The 26,831-nt window shown below is 40.5% G+C and overlaps 2 protein-coding genes across 3 annotated transcripts; one reads left to right on the top strand and one right to left on the bottom strand.

Moving 5' to 3' along the window:
* Positions 1-916: 916 nt before the first annotated feature.
* On the bottom strand, positions 917-25,988 carry TRAPPC3L (trafficking protein particle complex subunit 3L). Its single transcript, XM_061366171.1, has 5 exons — positions 25,279-25,988; positions 22,943-23,040; positions 18,497-18,596; positions 3,324-3,509; positions 917-2,696 (listed from the first exon to the last, which is right to left on the bottom strand). Exons 1-5 carry the CDS (start codon positions 25,318-25,320, stop codon positions 2,577-2,579), a joined length of 546 nt encoding a protein of 181 aa, XP_061222155.1. The 5' UTR covers positions 25,321-25,988; the 3' UTR covers positions 917-2,576.
* On the top strand, positions 4,101-8,567 carry LOC133219099 (calcium homeostasis modulator protein 5-like). Of its 2 annotated transcripts, XM_061366170.1 has the most exons (3): positions 4,101-4,218; positions 4,351-4,771; positions 7,425-8,567. In XM_061366170.1, exons 2-3 carry the CDS (start codon positions 4,568-4,570, stop codon positions 7,812-7,814), a joined length of 594 nt encoding a protein of 197 aa, XP_061222154.1. In that variant the 5' UTR covers positions 4,101-4,218; positions 4,351-4,567; the 3' UTR covers positions 7,815-8,567. The 2 variants fall into 2 exon arrangements, with proteins under 2 accessions (XP_061222154.1, XP_061222153.1); XM_061366169.1 differs by having other exon boundaries at positions 4,149-4,771.
* Positions 25,989-26,831: the final 843 nt, after the last annotated feature.

Here is a 26,831-nt window from a genome sequence, read left to right on the forward strand (position 1 = left end):
AGAGCTCATCTGTTCATTGACATCTAAGGAAAGGTAAACCTACTGCAGAACGTCATAAACAGGAAAGAAACAATGTCCCAGTCCCACTGCAGTCAGTGTCAAAATATTCCTTGTTGCAGAGGGCCAAGGGTTTACCTTAGAGGTATAATAAAGTGCTACAGGATAGACCTAAGCCTGCAGGAACAAGCCATACCTTATTTCATCTCCTAATGAGAAACTGCAGTAAAAACACCCTCAGAGTTCACGTTAATCCTCTCAGCTGCATCTGAGCAGGGAGTTGCCACTTCCTAATCACAGTAGCAACTGCCAGGGTCTTGTTAACAAAGCTGCCTTGGCTTTCCAGGGAAGACACAGAGCCAGCCTTTCGAACTGAAATCAGTAAGGAAAATATCCAAATTGTATTCCATATGTATCTTCAATTTTGATGGCAATGTTGGCAGTCTATTTTTCACAGATAAAGTGACTTTTGGGAGAAGGAAAATACGATGCATAAGGATAGAAGCAGGTATTTATATATTGGTTTTGTATGCAGTCATGTTGGCAGTTTTTTTTTCTCGCCTTCACGTAACACTCATATCTTCTGTATGTAATTATATTTGTAATGAAAGAAACTCTAGAGATAAGCTTAGCACATTTGTGAGTGCTCTGTTAGATCCCTTCAAAGGAAGAACCTACATTAAATTGAAACATGGAGGAACACTTATGTGAATACTCTACCAAGCATGACAAAGAAAAACTGTGTCTGCATAGGCTAGCTAATGTCAGCAACTAATGGTAAGGCAGTGTGGATCACTGTTTTGTCCATTGTTTACTACCATTTTTCTAACTGACATCTACTTACTCCATCTTTAGAACACAACAGATGAGGTGATCCAGTGTAGGAAGAAAATACAAAAAAAGCAAATGACAAAAGAAGAATAGTTGGTTGGTAGGATATTGCTGGAGAAAAGAAAAATGGCCACTGCCTTGCAAAGGATCTTTTTTGTGGTCAGACAAAGTCACAACATGCCCACCTCAGCCAGCTGGCCATAACCAGCAGTCAGGGAAATCAGGCAAATTCCTTAAGACTTTCCAGCCCTGACTGAAGGGAAAAAAAAAAAAAGTTAGCAAAATTTTCATTTTCCTGGCTGTAATATGTTGTCACAGGTTGTAACTCCTCTTTTGCACCACGTAACGGCATGTTGGGCTGAGCCCAAGGCTGGGTAATGAATAGCTTAGGTTTTGTTCTGTACAAAATTGTTCTCTTAAAGCTCCATTGCACTAAACCACCACTGTACAACACTATTAAGATGAAGGGAGAAACATTATTATGAAGATCATACAGATCTAGTGGAAATGAACCCCACTGTCCCCAAGATAAGAGGTGTCCTTCACTTAGCAGGATTAACAGGTAAATCAACTGAGGGAACAAAAGGAGATGAGGGTACAAATCACAGCAATAAAATCAGAGTTCACTCTGGGCTTCACTGAACTGTATTGAGGGTTTGTATTTCAGTTTAAAACAAGTGCTTCAGTGAAAAGTTGAGCTGGCCTTGTGGGTAGGGTACTGTGCTAGGACTTGGGGTTTTGTCCAACCCTCACTCAGATTACTTTGCATTACACAGGAACATTAAACCTTCCCTATAACTCAGGTCTCTGCAAGGCTGCTATTTCTCTGCTTCCCAATCATGTTGTGGTAACAAGTCCACTGCGAAGGGGAAGACGTAAGAACAGACACAACAACCAGCAAACCACTTGTGTGGCAATCTCTGAATTTTTATTTGAGTTTCCTTAGGTGAGCACAGATCCACAGTGACAACACATTAAATATGCCATGCTTTGTTCAGTTTGGTCATAAGACCAGTGCTCTTGAAGAGCAGGCTGACATGAAAAAGACCATAGCTTGAAGCAACACAAGCACTGCTGCAGTTGTCAGTACTGCAGCCTGATGCATGTGCATGCATGGGGCTGAACAGCCATGCTGGCAAAAGTGCACTTGGGGTCTGAAAGAGCTGTAACGGACCAAACAGGCTCCTGCATCAGTGAAGCCACATCCCTCTCTGGTTCAAAGCACGACAACCAGTCTGGAGGACAATGAATAGCAAACCATTACTCATCAAAGCAGGCACCTGGCAGCGAGACACTAAATCCAGGAGCCACAGAAGATTAATTCATTATTCCTAATCACAAATAGCCAAGGAAATAAAGCACCACCTAGCAACCATGCTTTGAAACATTACCAAAAAACAGAAAGGGAAAAGGTGGTCACAGTTAGCTGAAAACAGTTGGTGTCCAAATGAGTATTTTGCATCCAGCGTGCACTAAATACTGAGATAAAACTTCCACTCCGCTCAAGAGCATGGTTACATGAGAAGGAGGGGCAGGCCATTTTGATCTTTTATACTGGTATCTGTGCCATGATAGTTAACATTGCTCTGCCCCTGCTCTGCCCCTCCTGTTTGCTGCCCGGCTCTCTTCACCTTTCAAATGTATGACTGGTGCACCTGGATCAGTGAAGCCATTTTTACCCTGCATGTCTTCTTCAGAAACAAAAGGTGAAAAATACCACTCAGCATGGGCTTCTCCCAGTATTTCTTTCACTTATTTCTTTTGTGCTTTCTGTCTTCAGCCTTCCTTAAAAATGTAATTCCTATTTCTGTCACAGCATCACCCTTCAGCCTGTCCTGGAGGAAGGTAACTTCTGCTGCTAAGTGAACCTGAAAAGAATCAAGTCTGATCAGTTAAGCAAAGAAAAGCCCAGTTTCCCCCACTTTCCCCACTCCTCCAGAATAACAAGCTTTTTCTTTCTCTCTTATTATAAGGGAACCCCCTTTTCAGGATTCATGGCAAGCAGATTTCTAGGTTGTTTTAAAATAACTTTTCCAACAAAGTTATTAAAAACCAAGTTTATGTACACTGAAGTTAGTAAAAACCAAGTTTATGTACACTGAAATTTTTATAATACATTACCATTCATTCCAGTGCTTTTGCTTTCTTCTAGAACCTCTACTGTATGGTGAACTTGATGATTTTGTGATCACAAAATTTCCTGGTCATGTACTAATAATAATTTTGTTAATTAGTCTTATATCAGGCACTATAATTCCTGGAATGATGTACATATACCATGTTTGTACAGATTTTGCTTTCTTGAAACAGAAGGTGTCTGACAAATTAGATATTGACAGAAACACAAAGCAGCCCAGGAATTAGATATAGACATTTAATCTGAGAGAGAGGTTAAACACTAGCAATTTCTCTCATTTACCTGAGCAAGTGGCTTTGCCTTCCCGTGCCTCTGCATATTAACAAAGAATGGAGAAAACAGATGGGCACTTCCTTACCATTTCCAAGGCACCTCGGATCACCCCACAGAGGAGGTTACAGTAGCAAAGTGATGCTCGTTCTGCTGGCAGCTCCTCCACAAAATCCACTAGTGGGTTTTTGTCCAGGATTAAGGAGAATACATTTCCTGCTGTGTTACTGCAGCTCACACTAGGAGTGACCCCAAGGTACATCTTGAAAGCAACCTGCAAAAGGATGCAACTCTGTTGCTTGAATCTGTTGTGTGCAAGCCCCAGGTGAAATATTAGATGCAGCATCCTGTAGACCAGTTCTACCCCAGAAAACTAGGGGAAGGGCCAGACAGGCTGGAAATCAGACTTGTCCCTTCTATGAACAGCTTGAGCCAGAGGTGCAAACCTGGAGCTATGTGAAGTACAGCAGAAGGCTGCCTATTCCATCTCTGATGTTCCTACATTTACAACCCCACACAAAGTGGTTTTACTTTTATCACTTGTCTTTCAGCCATGTCACACTCTGCTGGGACCATTAGCACCTATATTAGGTCGTTCACTGCATTGACAGCAACTTTGATAATCACAGCTCAAAGAACTCCTGCAACTGGTATGCATTTTTACTGTGATCTCCATCCGCAGTCATGAGGAAAAACAACAACCCACCAAGAATAAGACTGCCAAGACTGCAAACTTAATTGATTATACAGAGCATTACTTGCTTTCCTTCTGACAAACATTACCGTAAATGTGCAACATCTGCTCTGGTAGCGGAGGGGTCTCCTGTGAGTGCATTTCTCCAGACAGTGACATCACCGCATTATCTAGACAGCGTGTACGTGGGCAGGCTAGCAGCAGGCTGCTCCTCTGGAGAGCTCTCCCCTGCTACATACTACAGACTGCTTCAACCAAAGATAAAAGCGTCTTGATTTTTACCTCTCCAGTGAGTATCAAACATGGATGCTTTCCAAACAATCCTGAAGTTCTTTATGAACCAGAAAACTGCTATAGGTTACAGTTTTATGGCACTGCTGACAATGGGAGGTGAACGTGTGTTTTCTCTTGTTGCTTTCAGATGTCCCTGCAGCAATGAAAACTTCAGGTATGGTTTGGTATTTCTTTTCTCTCCAGCTTTTGTTTTGCTAGTTATTGGATATTTCTTAAACAGCAAGACCTGGAAACTCTTTACAGGCTGCTGGGCAAATCCCAGAAAAATATTCCCCAGAGGGAATATCTGCCATTTCTTTTACATCTTTGGACAAATCACTTTAAATGCACTGGTGGCCCCTGTGATGTGGCTTTCTGTGGCTTTGCTCAATGGGACTTTTTACGAATGTGCCATGAGTGGCTTGAAGAATCCTGCCTACTTACATGCAGTTTGCCAGAGCAAATCTGCAGAGTGCTTTGAAGAGCTACACAAGATTGCCTGTGACAAAAGCTCCATGCCCTTTTCAGAGAGTGATGAACTGAAACGAACTCTTCAAGCACAGTCCCAGGTAAGAAAAATAAATAAAGAGCGTTATGCAGCTTATACCATCACTGTGATTTATCTGTGGAAGATCCTGATGTCAGATGCTAAGATAAAACCACTGGTTTCACGTAAACAAAGTTTTGGCATGATGCAGCCTTGCAAAATAGAATCAATACATCTTTTAGTTCAGTTTGAGCTCTGCCACACTTCCTAGGGGTCCCCACAGATGGCAGGATCAATAAGACCAGATAACTTAAAGTTTTCTTCCTGAATGAAGATTGTTCTAAAGAGAAAAAACTGCTGGATTGTTTAGGAGGCTGAATTAACAGATGTCAGACCCTTAAAGGGGTCTGTCCTACTAAAAAATCCATACCGCATTCTCCTATTTTATATCATCCTGATTACAATGAAATCTTAGGTCACTAACAGTAAAAAAATACTGGAAAATAAGACGTGACAGATTTATGGCTGCTTACATAATATGTTTCCATTTGTATTCCTCATGTTCATGATGCCAGATGAGAGAATGTTTTTGTCCTGCTTGGAGGAAGGGAGAAACACTAAAATAAAATATGCAGAACACACAAAGTTGACATTGTATTACATTTCACTACATTTGTGTCATACATTTCTGATCACTGCCTTATAATGTAAATAAATTCGGAGGCAAAAAATAAAAACTAAGGGAAAAAAAAAAGGGCTACAGAAAATCATGGAAAGATTATTGTCAGCAGGAAGGAAAAACTGTAGAGCCAGCAACTTTTTGCCAGACAATTGTATCCACCTGGAACTATTTCCTCCCTGAGAGCTGGTTTTGTTTTCAAGTCCTCATGCAAATAGGACTGGAATGCAGCCAAAGCCTGCGCTGCAGACAAAACAATTTGAGAGGTTTGGAAGGAAAGCGAATAGTTGTTACGACTTTAATCTGTATGTATAGGAAATAGTTAAAGACCAGTGACTCAGTTTATAGCAAGAGAATATATGAGTTCATTCTCCAAGCTGCAAGAAAATAAAAAGCTGCTAAAAAGAACAGTTTCTCAAATACCCACAGAAACCATCAGTCGGTACAGAGGGCTGGAAAAAGAAAAGAAAGTGAAGCTATTCCTCCATACCAGTCCCTAAGAATAACAGTTTGTCAAGATTCTCTGTTTCCCAGAGAAAACTTGCTCTATTCCCTCAGCTAAATATGTATTTTTACTGGCAGCTATTTTTTTAACATCAGTGCAAGAGTTCACATGGGAAAGGTTGCAGCTTTCCATGTGGTCATTATTAAAGCATGGGAAATCAGTTCCAGTCCATAAAGGTCTCCAAAACCTGGAAGATATTTTCACACTGGAGTTACACACTGGAATTTCACAGAATCACAGAATCACAGAATTCTACTGTTTGAAACCTACGGTTTGTTTTTTTTTGCAGATGTTACTGCAGTGCAGTAGGTGGGTAAAACGGCTAGGCTGGTGTCGCTAGGAATGAGAAAATTGCATTCAAACCTTGCTCTCCCTAGAAAAGAACGTCCCATAGTATCAATTTCAGGGACATTTTCCCATCCCCAGGCCTTGCTCTAATTCTGGAATTAGCTCTTTCTTTTAAGATGTTCTTAACAGAATTTTGTCAAACAAAGTTGCTATCAAAAAACCCCAAAGTTCTCTGAAAATACAACAACTATTTCTAACTCAGCATAGATGAATTGTGCTGTATGACAGTGCCAACACAAACCTGCCAATGCATATGCTATTTCTCCTTTTTCATGCCTTCTCTTCCCAGCATTCTCACAGGACTGGACAAGAAGGTAATTTTAAACCAGTTTTGCCATAAAAATTATTTTCCGCCACAAAGGGCTGATTCACCGAAGTCAAAAAAAGTTCACAAGAATAGCGTAGATTTCAGTGAATCTCCTTGTACCAGAAATGGGGAACACGTTTTAAATTTAAGCTCATCTTTTATATTGCTGTTTGCTAATTATTTTTTATTGGGGGGTATTATTTATTAATTTAAAACATTTTAATTTAACATTAAAAAGAAGCCTGAAAACAACACGTCTAAAAATAGTCACAGTTTAAGAGATTGATTGACCTGGGACAAAAGTTAATTACCTTTTTTGGTATTGTAATTCATCACAATTCAGAATTGTGTCAATCCTAATTCTTGCTGAGTAATTTCATTTAAGACTTTCAGGAGACAGAAAACCATTTACCATCTAGTGATTGTGATATTTTATTTTCTTTATGAACTTCTCCCTTTGTGTGACAGAATTCGGTGAGCAATTCCAATATGCTACATACCAGGTGGTTATGGCGTTGCAGTAAACTTTCACCGATATCCTCTCTAAATTACTCAGACACTACTTTGCTCTGTTTTCTGTATAGTTCTACTCAGCCATAACATTATTTGATTGATCATTTAGATTTCCCTTAGATTCTTCTTCATACAGTCTTATAGTTCAGGTCTGATTGGAGATCATCTGTCCCTGAACCTGCAACTGCCAGTGTTAATGGCACCCCATTAACACTAATGCCAAGTACCGAATGTAAACTGGGATGAGACACCCACAGTGGGGTCCCAAGAGGAGCAGCAAGTCCTCTGTACAAAGTGTGGTCACTCTGTCAGACACTCTTGATTTAAGGAGCATTTTCACTTGGTCCTTTTTAACCTGAACCTCATTTTGTTTGTCTTCCCAGATTTTAGGCTGGTGTGTGATAGTTACCACAGCTCTTCTCTCCCTGCTAGCCACTTGCTGTGTCAGCTGCCAGTCAAAAGTCAGCCACCTCCAGCTGATGTTCTGGAATGTGTACGAGGGGAAGGAGAAGGAGCAACTGGAGCAGATTTTCCAGCTGTATGCCACCAAGCTAAGCGAGAGAAACCTGAAGTGCTTTTTTGAGAACAAGGAACCAGAAGCGATTCCCCTGCCATCTTTTCAGGCATGGGAAGATGCTTCCCAGCTCTACTCTTTCAGCAGTAGCAAACAACATTATAGCACAATTCACAGGTTAGTTGAAGAAGGCCAGAAAGAAATCAATGAAGGAGGAGAGACTGTTCTGGACTTTGTAGACAGAAGGGAAATACCATAGAACAAATATGTTTTCAGGTTTTTTATATCTTGCTAATATAGCATACTTCTAGGTAGTTTCATCTCTGCATTTTTTTGCAATGGGCTCTTTCTTCTTCATCATGTTCTCCCCCAGTTACAAACTCGCTCAAAAGGATGCAATGAAATTATTTCCCAATGCCAAAGAAAACTCCTTCATGCAGTCCTCCATAGAACCGAGGGTTCATACTCTACTGATGTTGCTGGCTACACATCAAAAGCTGACAGCAAAAAGAGATGGGCAATGACTTCTGCAAGAGGGTTTTAACAATTTCCTATGTGAAAGGCACTATAGTATGCTTGTCCTATGTAAATCAGGAAACTACTATGAAGTAACACCATTTAAAAGATGTGAATATAATAATGGAAAATGTGTGTGGCTTTCTGACAGACCACAGAAACTAAAGATATCGCTTCTGAGTCATTTGCAGGCCATTTGCAGGTACAGCATTTTCTTGAGGCACCAGTGGTCACTCAGGGCATCTCAGTGTCTTTGGACTCCTGCTGCACCTCATTGACCATGGATGGTCACACTGATCAGCCCTACTCCTCTAGTCCCTGGTACATCTCCCTGAGACATTGGGGCAGAGACCTCCACTGACAGGGAGCTGCCAGGTAATTTTTTAGACAAATCTTACAGCAGAAGTATATATATGGCACCAAAGACTTGAAATTACCAAATGGTTTGGCATTTTTGTGTGTTTGTTAAAAAATAACATCCCATTTTGAAATACGATCAGTTGTTATTAGTGCTTTGTTACAATAATGAAAATACATCACTGGTACTTTGCACCACAGAGTACTTGGTATTATCTTCTCTCAGTGAAAACTTCTCTTTGCACGGGCATAAAGATTTTGGTGGGTTTGACTGGGTTTCGGGCACTGGGTGCCTGAAGAACTCTGTAATATTGTTTGTACTAGATCTGCAGACAGTGTACAACAGAGGGCCTGGAAGGAAATTCCACATTTTAAGACAAGAAAATATTTTTGCAGCAGACTGATTTTCATTTCACTGAATATCTCAGGAAACCTAATGTCTGGAGTAAGAGGGACCAGCAGCAATGCAGGTTGTGACGAATGCACAATCAGTGCTTCTGACAAATGTGTTTCACCCCAGCATCCTATGCTTTACCTCACCCATTTGGAATTCACCACGTGGCTCTCACACAGGGTATCCAAGGTGTCTGCACAGGCTTTTATGCAGCATTTAATTATCAGTCTCCTTGAGTTTGCAAAGAATCATATTTTTGCTTTGCTCAAATAAGTCTTTATCAATAACGCAGGGTACTCTGCCCAGCTGTTCTCATACTCACTGGTCTTCTTCAGCAGAGATATGTAAAAACAAATCCAAGAGCTAATTCCACTGTTAATTCCACTGCTTAAAATCTTCTTTGTGTGTTTTGAAGAACTTGTGGTCTTTGAGCAAATATTTTACAGCTTTTTATCCCAGCTGACCTACTTTGCAGAAGACTTGGAACATGTTATGTGCCTAAATGTACCTGTGCTGAAAGCACAGGCACAACATTGCCAACATGAAAGTCGCAACAGCAAGCACGTCTGACACCATCTCTGGCTCATACACTTTTTTTCTCCCCAGGCTCCTCTCCTGGTATAGCAAATATTTCCAAGGTACACATTCCTTCCCATTTGTCTTCTCTTTCTCTATAAGAGATGCCCCAACATCTACTGCCCAGCTTCATATCACCTCTTCCCTACATGCAAGGGGAGATGGAAACACCACTGAACAGGATGTCCCCACTGCTCAGGCCAAACTTCCCTTGCCAAAGCTGTAGTCCCACCTCCTTCCTCACTGGTACCACAAAAAAACAAAGCAAGAAGAGATGCAAAGGAGAGGCCACTAATTAGGTTAAAGAGTTAATAAAGGAAATACGGGAATATGCTAATAATAAGCTAATATGGGAAACAAGTGGGTTGATGTAAGGTATACTGTGTTATAGCTGGGACAGAGATACAAAAGCATGGATGGCAAAGGGAGAGGTGGGAGGACAGAGAGATCCTACTTGGGCATCTTCTTTTTCTTTAGGAGAAAGCTCAAAGCTCTGCACCCAAGTAGCCAGGACCACCTGAAACAGGAGTGTTTCCTAGTCTGGCCTTCTCCTTTACTGCGGAGGGGCAAAATCAAGGTGCATTCTCCTCTCCTCACCTCTACCCTGCTTCATGTTCACAGGCAGCACATACTGAAAATGACTTCATGTCCAAGAGCAGCTGCTAACGCAGTACTGCAATATGTGCCTGGTAGGAGCCTAAGTCTCTCACTGAAGCTTATTCCCAGGGCTGTGTTATTCTGAGTTGTCTTATCAAAATGCCTGTGACTTAATGCAATTGACATGTGGATACTTCTATAAAAAGAGGCAAAAAAAAAAAAAAAGCTAATTTGATGCTATGTTTTCAATTGGAATCTAGTTTTGGCAAATTCAACTTTGTCCTTGAAGCAGCTATCACAAAAGGTGTTTTGTATCAATACTGTCCCTGAATTAAGAGCTCAGCAGCTACCATGGCAGCTTGGAAAGAGGTAAAGCTTATTGTCAACACTATCCAAAACGAACTGGGAGGAAAAAAAAACAAACAGTAGAATCAACATTTTCTCTTGGAAAATTTAGGTTTTGCATTAACCCTGATGTCCACCAAAATATGAGTGCACAAATACAGACTATTAAAAAATTTAAACTATCATATTATATAATAACAAGATTAATGAAGGACCAGAATTAATCTGTTTAGAAAGGGAAAGGCAGCCAAATAACATTTTTGCTAGCATACTTTTCATTCCTAGTACTTTTCCACAGTCAGTGTTCAGGAAGAGCAAAATGCTCTAAAGGTCTTTCCATCTGTTGCTGATTCCTTGTACTCACAAACTTTTCTTTACTCTTTACAGTGCAGAACTTTATTTTACAGTTTAATGTCTATAATTTAGCACAGCAACCTGTTGTATGCATTTCCCTCTCGCTGCTGAGATCTGAAAAGCAGCATTTACCAGCTTTGCAAATTCTACCAGCCTCTGCCAGACTTTCAAACTAGCCGTATGTCAATACATAGAGACCTTGTGTGCCAGGGTCTCCCATGAGAAGGTGAATCACTTCTCTTGGCCCAATAGCTCTGGCCTCGGGGGTGACATGGTTGGATTACCCCAGCCCAGTTGGTCCCCAAGGACCTCTCAACAAGCAGCTGCAGAGCCGTATGCTTGCTGTGTTTAGGAGGTACTGAGCTTCCAAAGAGCTTCCATCTCTTCAGCCACTGCTTTTCATCAAGGGATATATCCTTAGGCACAGCACTGTATAAACACAGTTACGGAACTGTGAGCCAGCTCTAATTCACTGTGGACCAGAGGGTATGGCCCAGCTGCTCCCACCTATAGCACGTGCAGACACCTCCTGGGGCATGATGACGTTACTGTCTAGGATTAGATCTAAAACCAGAAGCTGGGGTGTTTTTACATCTCTTTCAATCAGATAAATGATGTTAAGGTCTTATGAGAAAATTTAATTTTGTAGGATTATAGAGGAAAAATTATCATCTCATTTCAAAAGTAATCCTCAGCTATACTCAGATCCAAATTCTGAATCCAGTTCTGGACATCACTTTTTCAGCTGAGCTTTGTTCTTGTGCTGGTTTCAGCTGGGATGGAGTTAATTTTCTTTCTAGCAGTGCTGTGTTCTGGCTTCAGTCTGAGAACAGTGCTGATAACACACCAATGTTTTAGTTATTGCTAAGCAGCACTTACCCTGATCAAGGACTTTTAAGTCTCATGCTCTGCCAGAGGGGAGGGTCACAAGAAGCTGTGAGGGAGAAAAGACAGGACTTCTGACCTGAAATATCCAAAGGGATATTCCATACCACAGAACATCATGCCCAGTGTGTAAACTGTGGGGACTTAGCTGGAAAGGACCGAACATTGCTCGGGGACAAGCTGGGCATCAATCAGTGGCTGGTGAGGAGCTGTATTGTGCATCACTTGGTTTTTTTTTCAGGGGGCAGTGTTTATTCCTTCTTCTCTCTCTCTCCCCTCCCCCCCTTATTATCATCATATCATCTTCATCATCATCATCATCATCACTATCATCATTATTAAGTTACTTTTGTTTCAATTATTAAACTATTCTTATCTCAATGCATAGGGGGTTACCTTTTTCCTTATTCTCCTCCCCATCCTACTGGGGAGGGGGTGGAAAGAGTGAGTGAGCAACTTCGTGGTACCCACTTGGCAGCTGGGGTTAAACCGCAATAGTTCGTAATACCATTCCTCAGTTGCTTTCTATTTTCTTACTCCAATTTGCCAGTAAGCAGAAAGCCTACTTTTACATGGCCTGGTATATCTTTTTTTATTCAATCCCAACTGCAACTACACAAAGTTACAGCACCAACACAAGAATTTAGTGAGCACAATGGAAAATCAGTGCAGAGGAACTCACTTTGGCTCATTATCAAAACTTGTTGGCCCTTCTCCATTCCAGCAAAAGGAAGCAGTAAATCTCAGGCCTTGCAGTCTGAACCACTGGTTGAAGTTTTAAGCCCTAAGTCATTGCCTTAGGTGCACCTTTCTTCTTGTATTTATTTCTTAATATGGCAAGCTGGCTTTATACGCCTTATTCTTTTTTCCTTTGCTTCATCTCTTTCTATTTCCACAGGGAACACTGACAGCCTGATCATACAAACTTCTCCTTTTCTTTCCATAGGACTGCAGGATAACTGCTATGTTTACAGGACACTTGGCTCTAATTATTTTAACCGATTAACTGCTTTAATTACTTTGACTTTGAACTGGTTTTACTCTACACACTCACCCTCAAACAGATTTCTACTTCAGAAGAGTTAATGCAGTTAAGTATTTAAGCACTTTCTCCTGGCTGAGAGTGCTACTGTTGAAGAGTTAAAGAGATCATGTACATTTCCCTGCAATTCTGAACCAGTAACATTAACAGAGTATTTGCAGTTACTTGCTGGTCATTTTACATATGATTTGATGGTATATGCCTCAGACAAATGTGCTTGAAGACTATATAAAAATGTTTTGTCAAAGAAAAGTGAAAATGCTTCCCATACCACATTTTGTCTTAGAAAGGATATACCATTACAGAACACCTCTTTTAGTTTGCTAAAAATAGTCTTTTCAAGAGACTGTGTGTGCTTTAAAGTTTGTTCCAATCTTTCCAAGTAATTTTATTTCTCTCAGTTAGTGTCTTTTGAAGTACCACCTGCAGAGAAATAGAGTATTTTTCCTTACTTTGATGGTTAATTTCTTGCTCTATTTTGTTTTTGAATAACCTGTATTTAAGACTGATGGTTCAAGTGTACTAATGCATTTGTAAATTAGGGAACCATGAGACATAAAACCCAGAAAAACAGGTATCTGGAATATATGCAAAAATCCAGAGAAAATAAAGTAAAAATACCACCTAAAGAACATAAAAGTGAAAAAAAAAAAAAAAGTGATCTTGCAGCCTGGCATCATTTTTTTGTAAGACAATATATTTTAATACAGTGATTGAAATACTGCTTGTCTTGTGGTTTTCATTCAGATGCCCTCACTATCTCAAATGGATCCTATACCCTGGTCCAGCTTCTCCAGAGGAGAGCTTTGTTATACATCACTGTGACCTAAGAGTCCAAAATACACAGGAAGAACTATAGTTTACACTCTTTTATGAGCTAATGGGATCTGTCTGGTTTTTAGTAATTAACGTCACCTTTTTCTGCTTTAAACTTGCAAATAGTGGTGTATGCATGTGCTGTGCCCTACCGGCAACAACAAACGCAAGAGGTCCTTTCTCTAGTTCTGTGACAGCCATCAGTTTCTCTATGACAAGCATTTCTGGAATCATAATGTACCTTCTGTCCCTCCATTTCAGTCAGATGTAATGTAGGTATTTCTGACACGATTAACATGAGCAGGACCACACACCACCTGATAACAACCACATATACTTTGATCTGACATATTCCTCTATAATCAGCATACACTTCACTGTATAATCAGCCTTACTTCAGTGTATAGAAAGCCTGCTGCTTCCCAGTTCTGCAGTCAGTGGTTAAACGTAATGCCTACATTTAGCTGATACTGCCAATAATTCTCAAGCAGTGAAAGCCAGGCACATTTTTGTCTCCTAAAATAAGCCAATAGAAATTAAACTCAGTTCAATTAACTGATGCGCATCACTCCTTTTGTGTCCCTACCTATGGCAGAAGGGTTGGAACTAGATGACCTCTGAGGTCCTTTCCAACCCTACTTCTTCTATGATTCTATGAAACAATTCTTTTTTATAAAGCGTGGTTAATTTTTGCCATTGGGAAAGGCGAGGTATATCTTCACTGGCAACACTTCATAGCTGAAAATCACAAAGGATAAAGGAGATCGCTGACGAGGACCTAAGCAGGCATTAGTCTAAGCCAACTCAGTATCTATGAACTACCACATCTTTACAGTGACTCAGCAGTTTAAAGGGACTGGACATACTATGTATTTCAATTTTAATTTCAGCTTATGTGATAAACACATAAATGTATTGGCTTTTGCAAATCATAGGTGTTGCTATGTGGATATAACCCTATGAGTTCACAAAGCTCACTAAAGACACAAGATTAGACAACAAGTTGAAAATGGCCAGAACTCTTGAGCAAAATGGAGTCACATAGCAGAAGAAATTGTAAAGGTAAAAGAAGGGGGGGGGGCTGGAAAATATAGGGTTAAAGTACTTTTAGCTTAACTTCAGTTGAAGATAAAGAACAATGTTAGTGTTGTAAGACTGTGGTGAGATAACAGAATAGACAATGATTACGGGACACTGAGGTACTTACTCTACTCTGTGTCTGGGAGTTACTGGTACCATGAGAGTGGGAGGTAAGTGAAGATACGTGGGAATCCACTATAAGTGTGTGTGAATAAAGTTTGCGTGAAAATTGAATAGGAAAAAATAAGATGGCTGAGGGCAAGCCCAGGTTGGCCTCTACGCCTGCCACCGCGAAGCATAAACATACCTCGGCTGTGGGCAGCAACCCCACAGGCCAAAGGAGTGGAGGTGTATGTCATGCTGGACCTCTGTTCATCTTATGGCTCCTGTCCCTGTCACAAGTACAAGCCTCCTCTGATTGCTCAGAATGTATAAAGACCACTTTGAGTGGACACTTGACCACAGAAACTTTAATCTATGACACCCATTATCAATGCAGTGGAACCCCGCTCGAGATGTGCACCCATAACAATACAGAGTACGCTAGATGTAATGTTACAGGCAAGATAATATGTTATGATCCTAAAGCAAAAGTAAAAGAATGGTTGTCGAAGTGTAGTCCCTGGGGAAAGACAGAATAGTAGTAGGGTGAACTGAAATTACCAACATAAATAGCTCAGCAAGCATAATCTTTGATGCTTGTGAAGCAATAGACAGTGGCAACTGGGTAGAAGGACGTGGAAGTATAGAGCGGGTGCCAACCTTCTCCCATGATCAAAAATATATGTGCTCCTCTTGGAGGTACAAATCTAAAGTGGCAAGTTCTACTTGTACAAAGAATTGGAAATATTGTACTTCTTGGACCTGTGTAAGTTGGTCCACAGATTATACTCCAGGAGAGGATACCCAGAGTCTAGAGGAGCGAGGCCATTGGGTAGTTAAGCTAGAGAGACTGACAGCCCCAAATGAGTGCAGGAGAAACCAGTGTAACCCACTGAACTTAACCATAAATAAACCCAGAACCTGGAATTAGGATTGGAAAATGGCCAAACTCACTTTTGGCCTGCAGATTGGTGGCACTGGCTCAGACTCAGGAACTTTATATCAAGATCCAGGAAGCTGTACACTCAGACAAGGAGGAGGAACTACTGTTCCTTTCTTTATATCATGAAATGAAAACTGGGGCCAAATACAAAATTCCCATGATTGCCAGAAATTTGTTTGTGAATTTGGCAGAAAATATAGCAAAAGTACTCAATATAAGTAATTGTTATGTTTGTGGGGGTACCAATATGGGGGAACAATGTCCTTGGGAGTCAAAGGAAATTAATATTACCAACAATAATATATCAAACTCAAGCAAAGTCCAGAGAGCAAAACAATGGGCACTATAGACAAGTATCACTGGTCAAAACTGTTGGCAAAAGCCCCCTTGGAGACAAGGGGAAAAGCCAGTGGGGAGTTTAACTTGTGAAAACAGTAGGATTTGGAATGAAACAGTAAGAAAATGAACAACTTGGGGCCATCCTTTGGATATTGCAGATGGAGGGAAAAACTGGACTTTAAATAAGAATCCTGGGGATAAGTGGGAAGCTCCAGAAGGACTATATTGGATCTGTGGTAAATATGCATACTCTGAATTACCTGGGAATTGGACTGGAACATGTGTTTTGGGAACCATCCGGCCAAGTCTTTTTATTACCAATACGCAGGGGGGAACGATTAGGGGTGCCAGTCTATTCTGATGTACCTGAAATATCTGGCACAAAAAAGGACCTACAGATTGGAAACCGGAAAGATGATCATGGCCCCTGGAGTGAATTACTGCATACTACAATCCTGCCTCCTGGAGTAAGGATGGATCCTGGGGATACCAGACTCCTATATATATATATATATATACATATATATATATATATGTTAAATAGCATAATTAGATTGCAAGCAGTCTTAGAAATTGTGACTAACAAAACTGGTGATGCATTAACAGTATTAGCCAAGCAGAATAGCAAAATTCGTACAGCAGTATATCAAAATCGCTTAGCCCTGGATTACCTTTTAGCCCAGGAAGGGGATGCATGTGGAAAATTCAATCTATCCAACTGTTGTTTACAGATAAATGACAAAGGAAAAGCTATCAAAAAGATAATTACTGGAATGAAAAAGGTCACAAACCTGGAAAGGGTTTAACTTGGATATGGAAAAATGGTGGAACAATAACTGGTGGAACTTTGGGGGGTTAAGAGGAACCCTGCTGTGTTTTGTTTTGTTAATAACTGGTTTACTTGTGTAAACCTTGTGTAACTTGTGTTGTTCCCCTGATGAGTAGAAGAATGGTCTGTAGGACCGTAGAGCAATTACGATTTGAAATAATTACTCCTGAGGGAACAGAATCAAAAATTAGAATGTTAAAAATTCAGTCTTGTGATGATCCATTTGAGGAGGCAAAATTAATCTTTGAGAAAAATGAATGAATGAGAAAAAACAGAAATGGAAATTATGGCTCAAGCCAAATAGATTAAGAAAAAGGAAGGAACTGTGATAAACCCATAAATGTATTGGCTTTCGCAAATCATAGGTGTTGCTATGTGGATATAACTGTATGAGTTCACAAAGCTCACTAAAGACACAAGATTAGACAACAAGTTGAAAATGGCCAGAACTCTTGAGCAAAATGGAGTCACATAGCAAAAGAATTTGTAAAGATAAAAGAAAGGGGGGGGAGGGGGGGGGGGGAATATGAGGCGTGATATGAGGAAAGCTAGTGCCTGGAAAATATAGGGTTAAAGTACTTTTAGCTTAACTTCGGTTGAAGATAAAGAACAATGTGTTGTAAGTCTGTGGTGAGATAACAGAATTTAGTGGCCCCACTAAACAGGAGCGAATTACTTCACACCATCCTTCTACTTAGAATTTCATTTAGAGTGCCTCCCAAACATCTGCTACCTTTGGATACTCCTTGTCTGCCCATCCTGTTTTGCTTGCAACAAATTTTGCACGAAGGTCACACTGTTCTAAATCTTTATCAGCTATCAGAAAAGTTACAGATATGTGGTTTCAGCTAGTTTTGTGATTACTGGGGCATCCAGCTGTGCCAAAGGTGAAAAGTACACCGTGAGGAAGACTGCTTACTTCATCTTGAAGACCCCTGCCTGCATAAGGAAGACTGCTTACTTCATCCTCAAGACCCCTGTCCACAATCACCGCAGAGCAGTGTGCAGATGCCAAGAGGAGGGACTTATGAGAATAAGTTCCTGGAGCTAGTTATAATATTCCCCACCTATATGTGGGAATTATGAATATGTATACAGCTAACGCAATAGTGAAAGTATATAAACCTGTAAAAAATGCTAATCAGTGAGCCTCTGGCTATGGTCACACACCCAGAGCAGTTGCTTTTTCTTTATTGTCTTTGTTCCTCAATAAAACCTTGTTATCTTGTTTAGAGGAGTGAGCTCCTATTTCACAGCTTAGCCACTGACTCTTAAGGTCAGTTTAGATCAGGGGTTGGCAGCCTCTCACAGGTTGTATCCCATTTTATGTTCTCTGTCCTCAACTCAGATATAAAAGGCAATACTCATGTGAACCAATTCTGTGGTTCTAACAACTCTTTGGGGTGAACTTACCACTTTGGGTTTATCAAGACAATAAAAAAATTCTTATCTCACTAAAAAATACATTTTTTTGCATTTTGTTTATTTCCTCCTCACCCTCCAGCCTGACGTAGCACTATGCTACACAGGTAGAAACTTATGCCTCCTCTCAAAGCCAGCCTCTGTGAGCTACTAGTTGATGCAAAGTCGTAGATAAGGAAAAGGCCGTATTTCACCCAACGGAAGCATGAGTGGGATTTTTGGTTAAACAATCATGATATAGCAGAAAATGTAAGTAAGTGTTCTGGAAAAAACTGACGGAGAAGGAGGGAAAAGCTAAGACCACTGAAGCTGATGAATCTCTAGAGAATGTAAATGCTACTTACCTGTGCAATCATGTCTGCAGTTTCAGAGTAACTGCGGCACTTTTTCACAGCTGAACGAGCTAAAAAATCATCTATCAGCCTTACACCAATGCCGTATCCCCTAAGAAGAAAACAAAGAAAGTTAACATTCAAAATGGGCAACTTCTTTCCACCTACCATATCCCTAATCTGTTTTTTGTGCTTTCTCAGCAAAACAGCTGCATGTTCCCAAATGCATGGCTTTGGAGGCAACAGATTTTGCTGGCCTAGATTCTTCTTTCTGCCATATTTTGCAGCATAGTGAGATTGCTGTTCCTGCAGTCTTTTAAGGAATCATACCCCTTTAAGCACAATACTGCTGGTGAGGATGATATAAAAGTTGCTTATATACACATTTTCTATATATACATTTATATTTACATATGTGAATAAATATTATATGTTAGGTATATGAATGCAATAATGCAATATAGAAATAGTATACAAATAATATGCCTGATTAATACTGCTTTGCCACTAAAAATAGGATGGAATAACATAGCACAAGATTTTCTCCATTCCCATGTGATCCCCAGAGTTCATCTCACACTGTCTCTGTCCAGGAGAAGAAAACAACTGCCCCCCCATGACACAGCATTCACCTCCATGCTGAGGAGTTCAGCCCTGAAAGGGCAGGGGGGCCTAAGACTGTTGGTTGATACTGAAGGATCACCTACTACAAGCTCAGGAGTGTTGCATCCCAACTAGAAGGAAGTGCAGCAGGAGGGCCAGGAGACCTCCTTGGATGGATAAGGAGCTGCTGAGGAAAATTCAAATGAAAACAGAGGCTTATAAAAGGTGGAAGCAAGGACAGGCAGCCTGGGAAGAATACAGGGATGTTGTCTGGGAAGCTAGGGACCAGGTTAGGAAAGCTAAGGCCCAGTCAGAATTAAACTTGGCTAGGGATGTGAAAGATAACAGGAAGGAATTCTATAGGTACACTGCAAATAAAAGACAGATCAGGGACAACATGGGCCCTCCCTGGAAGCAATCAGGAGAACTAGCTACACAGGATTTGAAGAAGGCTGAGGTTCTTAATGACTTCTTCGCCTCAGTCTTCACTGGCAAAGGCTCTGACTGCACCACTCAAGACTTGGAAGGCAGACGTGAGGAGAGGATCTGGTTTGAGACCGTCTTAAAAACCTGAATGTGCACAAATCCTTGGGACCTGACGAAATCCATCTGTGGGTCCTGAAGGAGCTGGTGAATGAAGTTGCTATGCCACTTGTCCATCATATTTGAAAGATCATGGCAGTCAGGTGAAGTTCCTGACAACTGGAAAAAGGGAAATATAACCCCCATTTTCAAGAAGGTGAAAATGGATGACCCGGGGAACTACAGACCAGTCAGTCTCACCTCTGTGCCTGGCAAAATCTTGGAGCACATTCTCCTGGAAGGCACACTAAGGCAAGGTGCTTGGTGACAGCCAGCATGGCTTCACTAGGGGGAAATCCTGCCTGACCAATTTGGTGGCCTTCTATGATGGGGCTACAGAACTGATGGACAGGGGTAGAGCAGTTGATGTCATCTACCTGGACTTGTGCAAAGCGTTCAACACTGTCCCACACGACATTCTTGTCTCTAAATTGGAGAGACATCAATTTGATGAATGGACCACTCGGTGCATAAAGAACTGGCTGGATGGCCGCACACAAAGAGTTGTGGTCAATGGCTCAATGTCCGGCTGGAGACCAGTAACGAGTGGTGTCCCTCAGGGATCGGTGTTGGGACTGGTCTTGTCCAACAACCTTCGTCGCTGACATGGACAGTGGGATTGAGTGCGCCCTCAGCAAGTTTGCCGATGACACCAAGCTGTGTGGTTCGGTTGACACGCTGGAGGGAAGGAATGCCATCCAGAGGGACCTTGACACGTTTGTGAGGTGGGCTGATGCCAACCTCATGAAGTTTAACCATGCCAAGTGCAAGGTCCTACAGCTGGGTCAGAGCAATCCCAGGCACAGCTACAGGCTGGGTAGAGAAGAGAGTCAGAGCAGCCCTGCAGAGAAGGACTTTGGGGTGCTGGTCGATGAGAAAACAAACATCAGCCGGCTTCGGTGTGCAGTCACAACCCAGAAAGCCAACTGTATCCTGGGCTGCATCAAAAGGAGTGTGACCAGCAGGCCCAAGGAGGTGATTCTGCCCCTCTACTCTGCTCTTGTGAGACCTCACCTGGAGTATTGTGTGCAGTTCTGGTGTCCTCAACATAAAAAGGACATGGAACTGTTGGAACAAGTCCAGAGGAGGGCCATGAACATGATCAGGGGACTGGAGCACCTCCTGTATGAAGACAGGATGAGAAAGTTGGGGCTGTTCAGCCTGGAGAAGGCTGCATGGAGACCTGATGGCAGCCTTCCAGGGGGGCTATAACGATGCTGAGGAGGGACTCTTCATTAGGGACTGTAGTGACAGGACAAAGGGTAATGGGTTAAAACTTAAAACATGGGAAATTTGGATATAAGGAAGAAGTTCTTTACTGTGAGGGTGGTGAGGTACTGGAATGGGTTGCCCAAGGAAGCTGTGAATGCTCCATCCCTCATGGTGTTCAAGGCCAGGCTGGACAGAGCTTTGGGTGACATGGTTTAGTGTGAGGTGTCCCTGCTCATGGCAGGGGGGCTGGAACTTGCTGATCTCTAAAGTCCTTTCCAATCCTAACTATTCTATGATTCTATGATTATATGATTATATGAAACCCTGGACAGCCTCATTGCAGCATTCAAGTACCAGGAAAATCCATAGGAACATGGACTCACAACTAATCTTTTTCACTTTATCCTTTTATCTCTTCACTTCACTTTTTGCTTTTCCCTCTCTGTCTTCTTCCTAAACATGTTCTCTCCCTTCATCTACTAGTTGCAGAAAGAATCCAAAAGTTGCTAGCTAATATACAGTTTCAGTACACTACCACCTTCATTTTCCATTAAAAAACACTACAATTTCAGAGAAATGAAAAAGGATGGAAGCTAATGGAATTTTTTATAAAACAAATATTTATTCCTTGCTCTCACTTAACAATAAAGGTCGGTAACTACAGAGTGCGCAAAATATCTATGCTAATTCCCTATTGAAAAAGGGAAAGAGATTAACACAAATGATATGAAAGAATCTGAACTCAGAAACATTTTTAGGGAATATTTTGTTTCCATTTATATCAATGTTGGCAGTCTCTGACTCTTTGTCAGAGTTCCTACACAGTGAAGCAGCCTGAACTTGATGGATTTCCTTACTGATGATTTTGTACCATGTCTTTGACAACAAGCCATAAAGTGATCTGATGTCTAATGCATTGACAAGACCCGAAAGTGGTTTTGGCAGCGTGAAGTTTAAAACTGAACTATGTCATGCATCAGGAAATATGAAATATTTATTTATTGCATAAGGATCAATATCAATAATATTGGTAAAGATGTCATCAGCAGTTAGCAAGGTATGTATTGGTGATGTACTAGACTACTTAGATCCTCTTCAACTTTTATACCTTAGATTTACAAAGTCAAATCAAAACAAATTGTCAAGCAATTATTTGGCAACTGTATAGTGAAACGTACTCTTCTCACTAGGGATTACATATGTAAAACATTTATATACAGAAAGAGCTAAGAATACTGTCTAACAATCTTGGTCAGGATGTCAGGTTCCTATAAACATAAGATCTTCATTTTCCAAAGCAGGTTATCCATGAAAATATCAGTTCCTCATTGACCACTTGTGCTATCTCGCTCATTGTTGTATGGTCTTTTAAAGGTGAGTGGCTTGTCTACCCCTAACCCAAGGATGGGAGAACAGTATCACCCCACACGGGACAATTCAGGGCATCCAAGTCAGATTCCCAAATTACACCCTCGGGAAGGCACGTGACTACAAAAGGAGGCTGCGTATTGACTAAATCACTTAAGTCGAATTCCCACAACCTGGAGTTGTGATGCTTCTTCACAAAACCATGGTGTAGCTGGATGAGGGGAAGCCACAGGAAGGCTACATCAACAGTGAACACAGAAATGCGTGTCAACTAGAGAAGACCTGTGAGAAACAAAAAGCTTGTCTAGTTTGACATAACATTGAAATAACATGAGTACAAAGAAATAGAAGAGGATGGCTAATGTGGAAGTTGAAATTGAATACATGGATATAAGAGATGAAATTTATAAGTTTATATTATTAATCAGCGTAAAAAAGATCAACAAGAAACAAATGTAAGATACCAAAACGAACCTGACACTTTTTTCCTAAGAATTCAGAAGCTAATTGTTGATCTTAATTCACAAATTATCATTATTTCTATTGACAGAATATTGAACCTTATCCCTTTGATCTCTGTAATCCTAGACGGACTGCTGGAACTCGTAAGATAACAGACATAAAGCTGAAATGTAATATATAGGTGGACAAACAGCATTATCAAGAAGGCTGACCATTTAAAGCAGTACTTACATTCTGTCTAAAAAGGTGTTGACATCTTCATCCTTTTCATAGTCCTTGCACAGCTGGGCTACCAAAGCCCCATAGGTGAGTACAAAAAGTTCTCTGCTCTGCTAGAAAGGATGAAAATTAAAAATGAAGAAAACTAGAATCAAACTTTTCCACACTTGTGAGCTGCTACTGTATTAAAAGCAAGCAAAACTAATATTTACAGTAATAAAGAACCTTTTGTCCATAGAGGTGTAATCACTGAAATCCACAGTCCATGTGTGACAGAACCTGAACTGATCATCACTTGAATCTCTGTACAGGGATTTTGATTGTCAGAAATACTGTTTCTTGGGATACTTTCATCAGGTGCATTCTTGCATTCTATAGCCACACATATGCATGCTGGCTTGATAAATGCTGTCAAACACCATCCACGATTAATGACAACCATTTAGTTGCAGGAAAGATAATAGAAGCAATGAGCTCTACAACAGGCTTCTACAATAGGAAAAACACTGTATACACCGAAATTCCAGTTCCAAAGGTATGGTTGATATGATCCAGATTAACAGCTGCTTTCCCCAGTAAATAAAAAGTAGATTAAAAAAAATGGCTCAGAATAATGACAAGATATTATAATTCAGTACAAGGGTAAAGAATAATGACAAGCAGAGTAGAATCAGTCCCACTGACATTTCCCTTTCTTTATCAGTCTTTACATGTAAGTTGGATTGCTGTCAATACTAGCTCTCCAAATGCCTGGACAATCTGACTGGGACATTACTTCTGTATCTTAGTACAGATGTGGTTTGTATGGCTCCCCAGCATGAGCAGGATAAAAGGGATGGGTGAGGATTACAGCCACCTGCTCAAGGAGCATGGAACACAACTGAAACGGTCAAAGTCATATCTCTGCACAGATGCTGTCACAAGCACTAGTCTGGGTTCTTTAGCTGTGCTCCAATCTGGAGGAACGTTTTCTTCTCTCCCTGCCCCACGAGATCACCTCCATGGCACTGCAGAATTGACTGTATTGAGCAGGAGTACATGCTGGCCCTTAGGCAAGAGACTAGGTTGACTCTCACTAAACTTCTCAGACAGACACTAATTAAAGGAAGTACTACAGGCGTGTGGTATGTGGGCACACTATAGGTACTTTTTATAGCCTGTAGAAAAAATAATAGTGAATACCAGTAAAACAGCAGAATGAATCACACAAGGAAAGAAGCACAGCTTGTTCAGAAGATCTCTTCCTGCACCCTTTGCATCAAAAGCTTGGAGTTTAATCAATGCTCCCATTTAAAGAAGTCACTCTTTAAAATATTAAGTAGTATGAAACCATTTCCTAAACTTACCTTGGTGATAACTCCTGTTTACATTAATATTGCAAACTTTGCCAAATTCTCATTTACAAGTTTTTAATGCAGTAAATGGATGTTGTACAGGTTCTGCATTGTTGTAATCTCAGCAAAAAGTCTATGTTGTAATAAGACAATAATCTGAGATAAACTTGAGCATACTTCATCAACATAATTGTATTTATCAGCCACTCTTGCAATCTGTTGGGAGTATTTTTTATGGCAAAACCTTGCATATTTCAACTTTAATTATATTTTATTCTTCTATTTCTTTTTCAGTGGAGACCTCTGTCCCCTTTTCAGAAATTGACACAACATTGTCTTAAAGACTCCTGGAATTTCCCCATTTCCCCAGCTCCTGTCAAAAATTCATCATTCACCATACAAAGACTTCTAAGACTCTAGGTTCCTGAAGAAAGATCTGTGTGGAGCTGAGCAATTCAAACACAGAACAGAGGTATCCTTCTCTTTACATTTCATTTAACGACTATCTCACCACACAGGCACACCTGGAATTTCTATCTTTGATGATAAATCTCTCTATGCACTTACACCTCTGCTCCTGAACAGTTTCCAATCTCAGAAACTTTGTGCCCACCTTTCCTAAGCCTGCTCAGAATCTCAGCACTAGACATAAAGTAAAACATTAGTTATCACTTTTCTAGAATTGCCTATGTTCTCTCTTATTTACTAGCAACTTCCTCTGTCTCCAGTTTATTATACATACGTATACACAGATATGGGTGTCACAACATGCCTGTGGGCAGGCTTTTTTTATGCCGCTGCTTAAGAGCTGGCAGCTTGTTGGCAGCTTAAAGGGGGTCACACTGTAGCCGTAAGTGCCGCCAGCACCTCTGCTCTCATACTGGCAGACTCATCCCCATCCTTTCAGTACTTGCAGGCTAATCAGAAATACAAATGTATAAAATGTATCAATACAATAATAGCTGGTTCTTAGTCCATGCACAATTTTAATTACACATTAGAAAAATGTCTTACTATTTTGTGGTTCTCCTGCTTTCTTCCTGGTGGACGAGACATGTTGCTTGTGTAACACCTGATGTATTTGATTGTCAGTTTATGTATTCTCTTCTTCAAGCAGCATAGTTTTCTCACGATCACTGTATTTTCTCTTTTCCTTCTCTAATTTTTTCTCCTTTCTGCTCTTCTTCCTTTTGTATGAAATGTGTTTGCTGCAATCTGTAATGCTGCTGATGCTCCTCCTATTCTCTACGTGTACTGAGCCCTTTGGGAGGAATTTGACCAGCAACAGATCTGCCCCTGTACACAACATAAATAACCAGTACTCCATAATAATGATTTGTAATCAAATACACAGCAAACAGCCTTGGTAAACTGGGCAGCCACAAGAGATTAACAGATCTTAACATTCTTAGGGACAGCAAATTCAGTCTGCTGTTTGTGTCACGATTTGGTGTTTGGAGAGTTAACGAAAGCTCCTTCTCTGAAGAATCACAGAACCGTAGATTCATTTAGGTTGGAAAAGACCTTAACGATCATCAAGTCCAAACACTGCCAAGTTCAAGTCCAGCACTAAACCATGTTCTTGAAGATACTGCCACACATTGTTATTAAAAATTTATCATTTTCAACTTAAAGGAGCTATAGTCTTCTGACAGCTCTGACTGCTTTAGTCTGGTAAGTTAATGCCTGTCTAGACCCTAGCAGTGTGGGTTATAGGGCATTACTACCACATGTCTGCAAAGCTGGCAGGACAGATCTAGAGCACCCAGACCCCAAAAAGAATAAACTGTGTATCTGCTACAGCTGCCAGCTTTTGCAAGTGGCACATTCATCAATGATGTTTCTAGGAGATTTTACATCATTCTTAACTTATTATAACCCCTATTTGAAACATCCCAGCTATAAACATCCAGGAAGGTTCAATTTACTTTTTCTGCTTTCCCCTAAGGTAAATTTGGTCTACTCTACTAGTTTAGATATGCAATAAATTTAGACTATGGTCATTAGTGAATTAAGAAATTAATCAGGTAGCTGTCTTTCCTTTCAGAGTTTATCTCCACATACGTTACTTATTAGTCCTCTCAGGAAAGGCAGTTAAAAATACATGGCCTCATCTGAATGCAAGGCTATTACTGAATTTCAATTAATAGATTTGGCGTTGAGTGAAATTACAGGTATTTACTACTCCAGATACATAAAAAACAGCAGATGTGATTAATTTGGGATAAGAAGGATAATTTACTTAAAAAACAAGTAAAGTTATGATAGAATTCAACAACAACAACAAAAGAATAGGACAGGAAAAGGATTTTTAGCTTTTTCTGTGGAAAACATAGTCATCCTAAAAGCTTTCATTTTACACAGAACAAGATGGTGGTGATAACTTTACAATCAGTAAGCCAATTCTTCTTTTAGGTGCTCTTCTGGCTCTGTAATATCCAACTCAATTTTATAAGCAAAAGTATTGTAGTTACTTCCCATATCTAAATTTAAATAAATTATAAAACCCAGGCATTGCAATTCTCTAGATAGCTACTTGCATTTCTAAATTGAGTCTGAGATGGGTT

This window comes from Neopsephotus bourkii, unplaced genomic scaffold (assembly GCF_033783945.1).
Source record: "Neopsephotus bourkii isolate Nb327-2 ecotype Australia unplaced genomic scaffold, CSIRO-AGI_Nbou_v1 NB_1314, whole genome shotgun sequence".
In the NCBI taxonomy this organism is placed as follows: Eukaryota; Metazoa; Chordata; class Aves; order Psittaciformes; family Psittacidae; genus Neopsephotus; species Neopsephotus bourkii.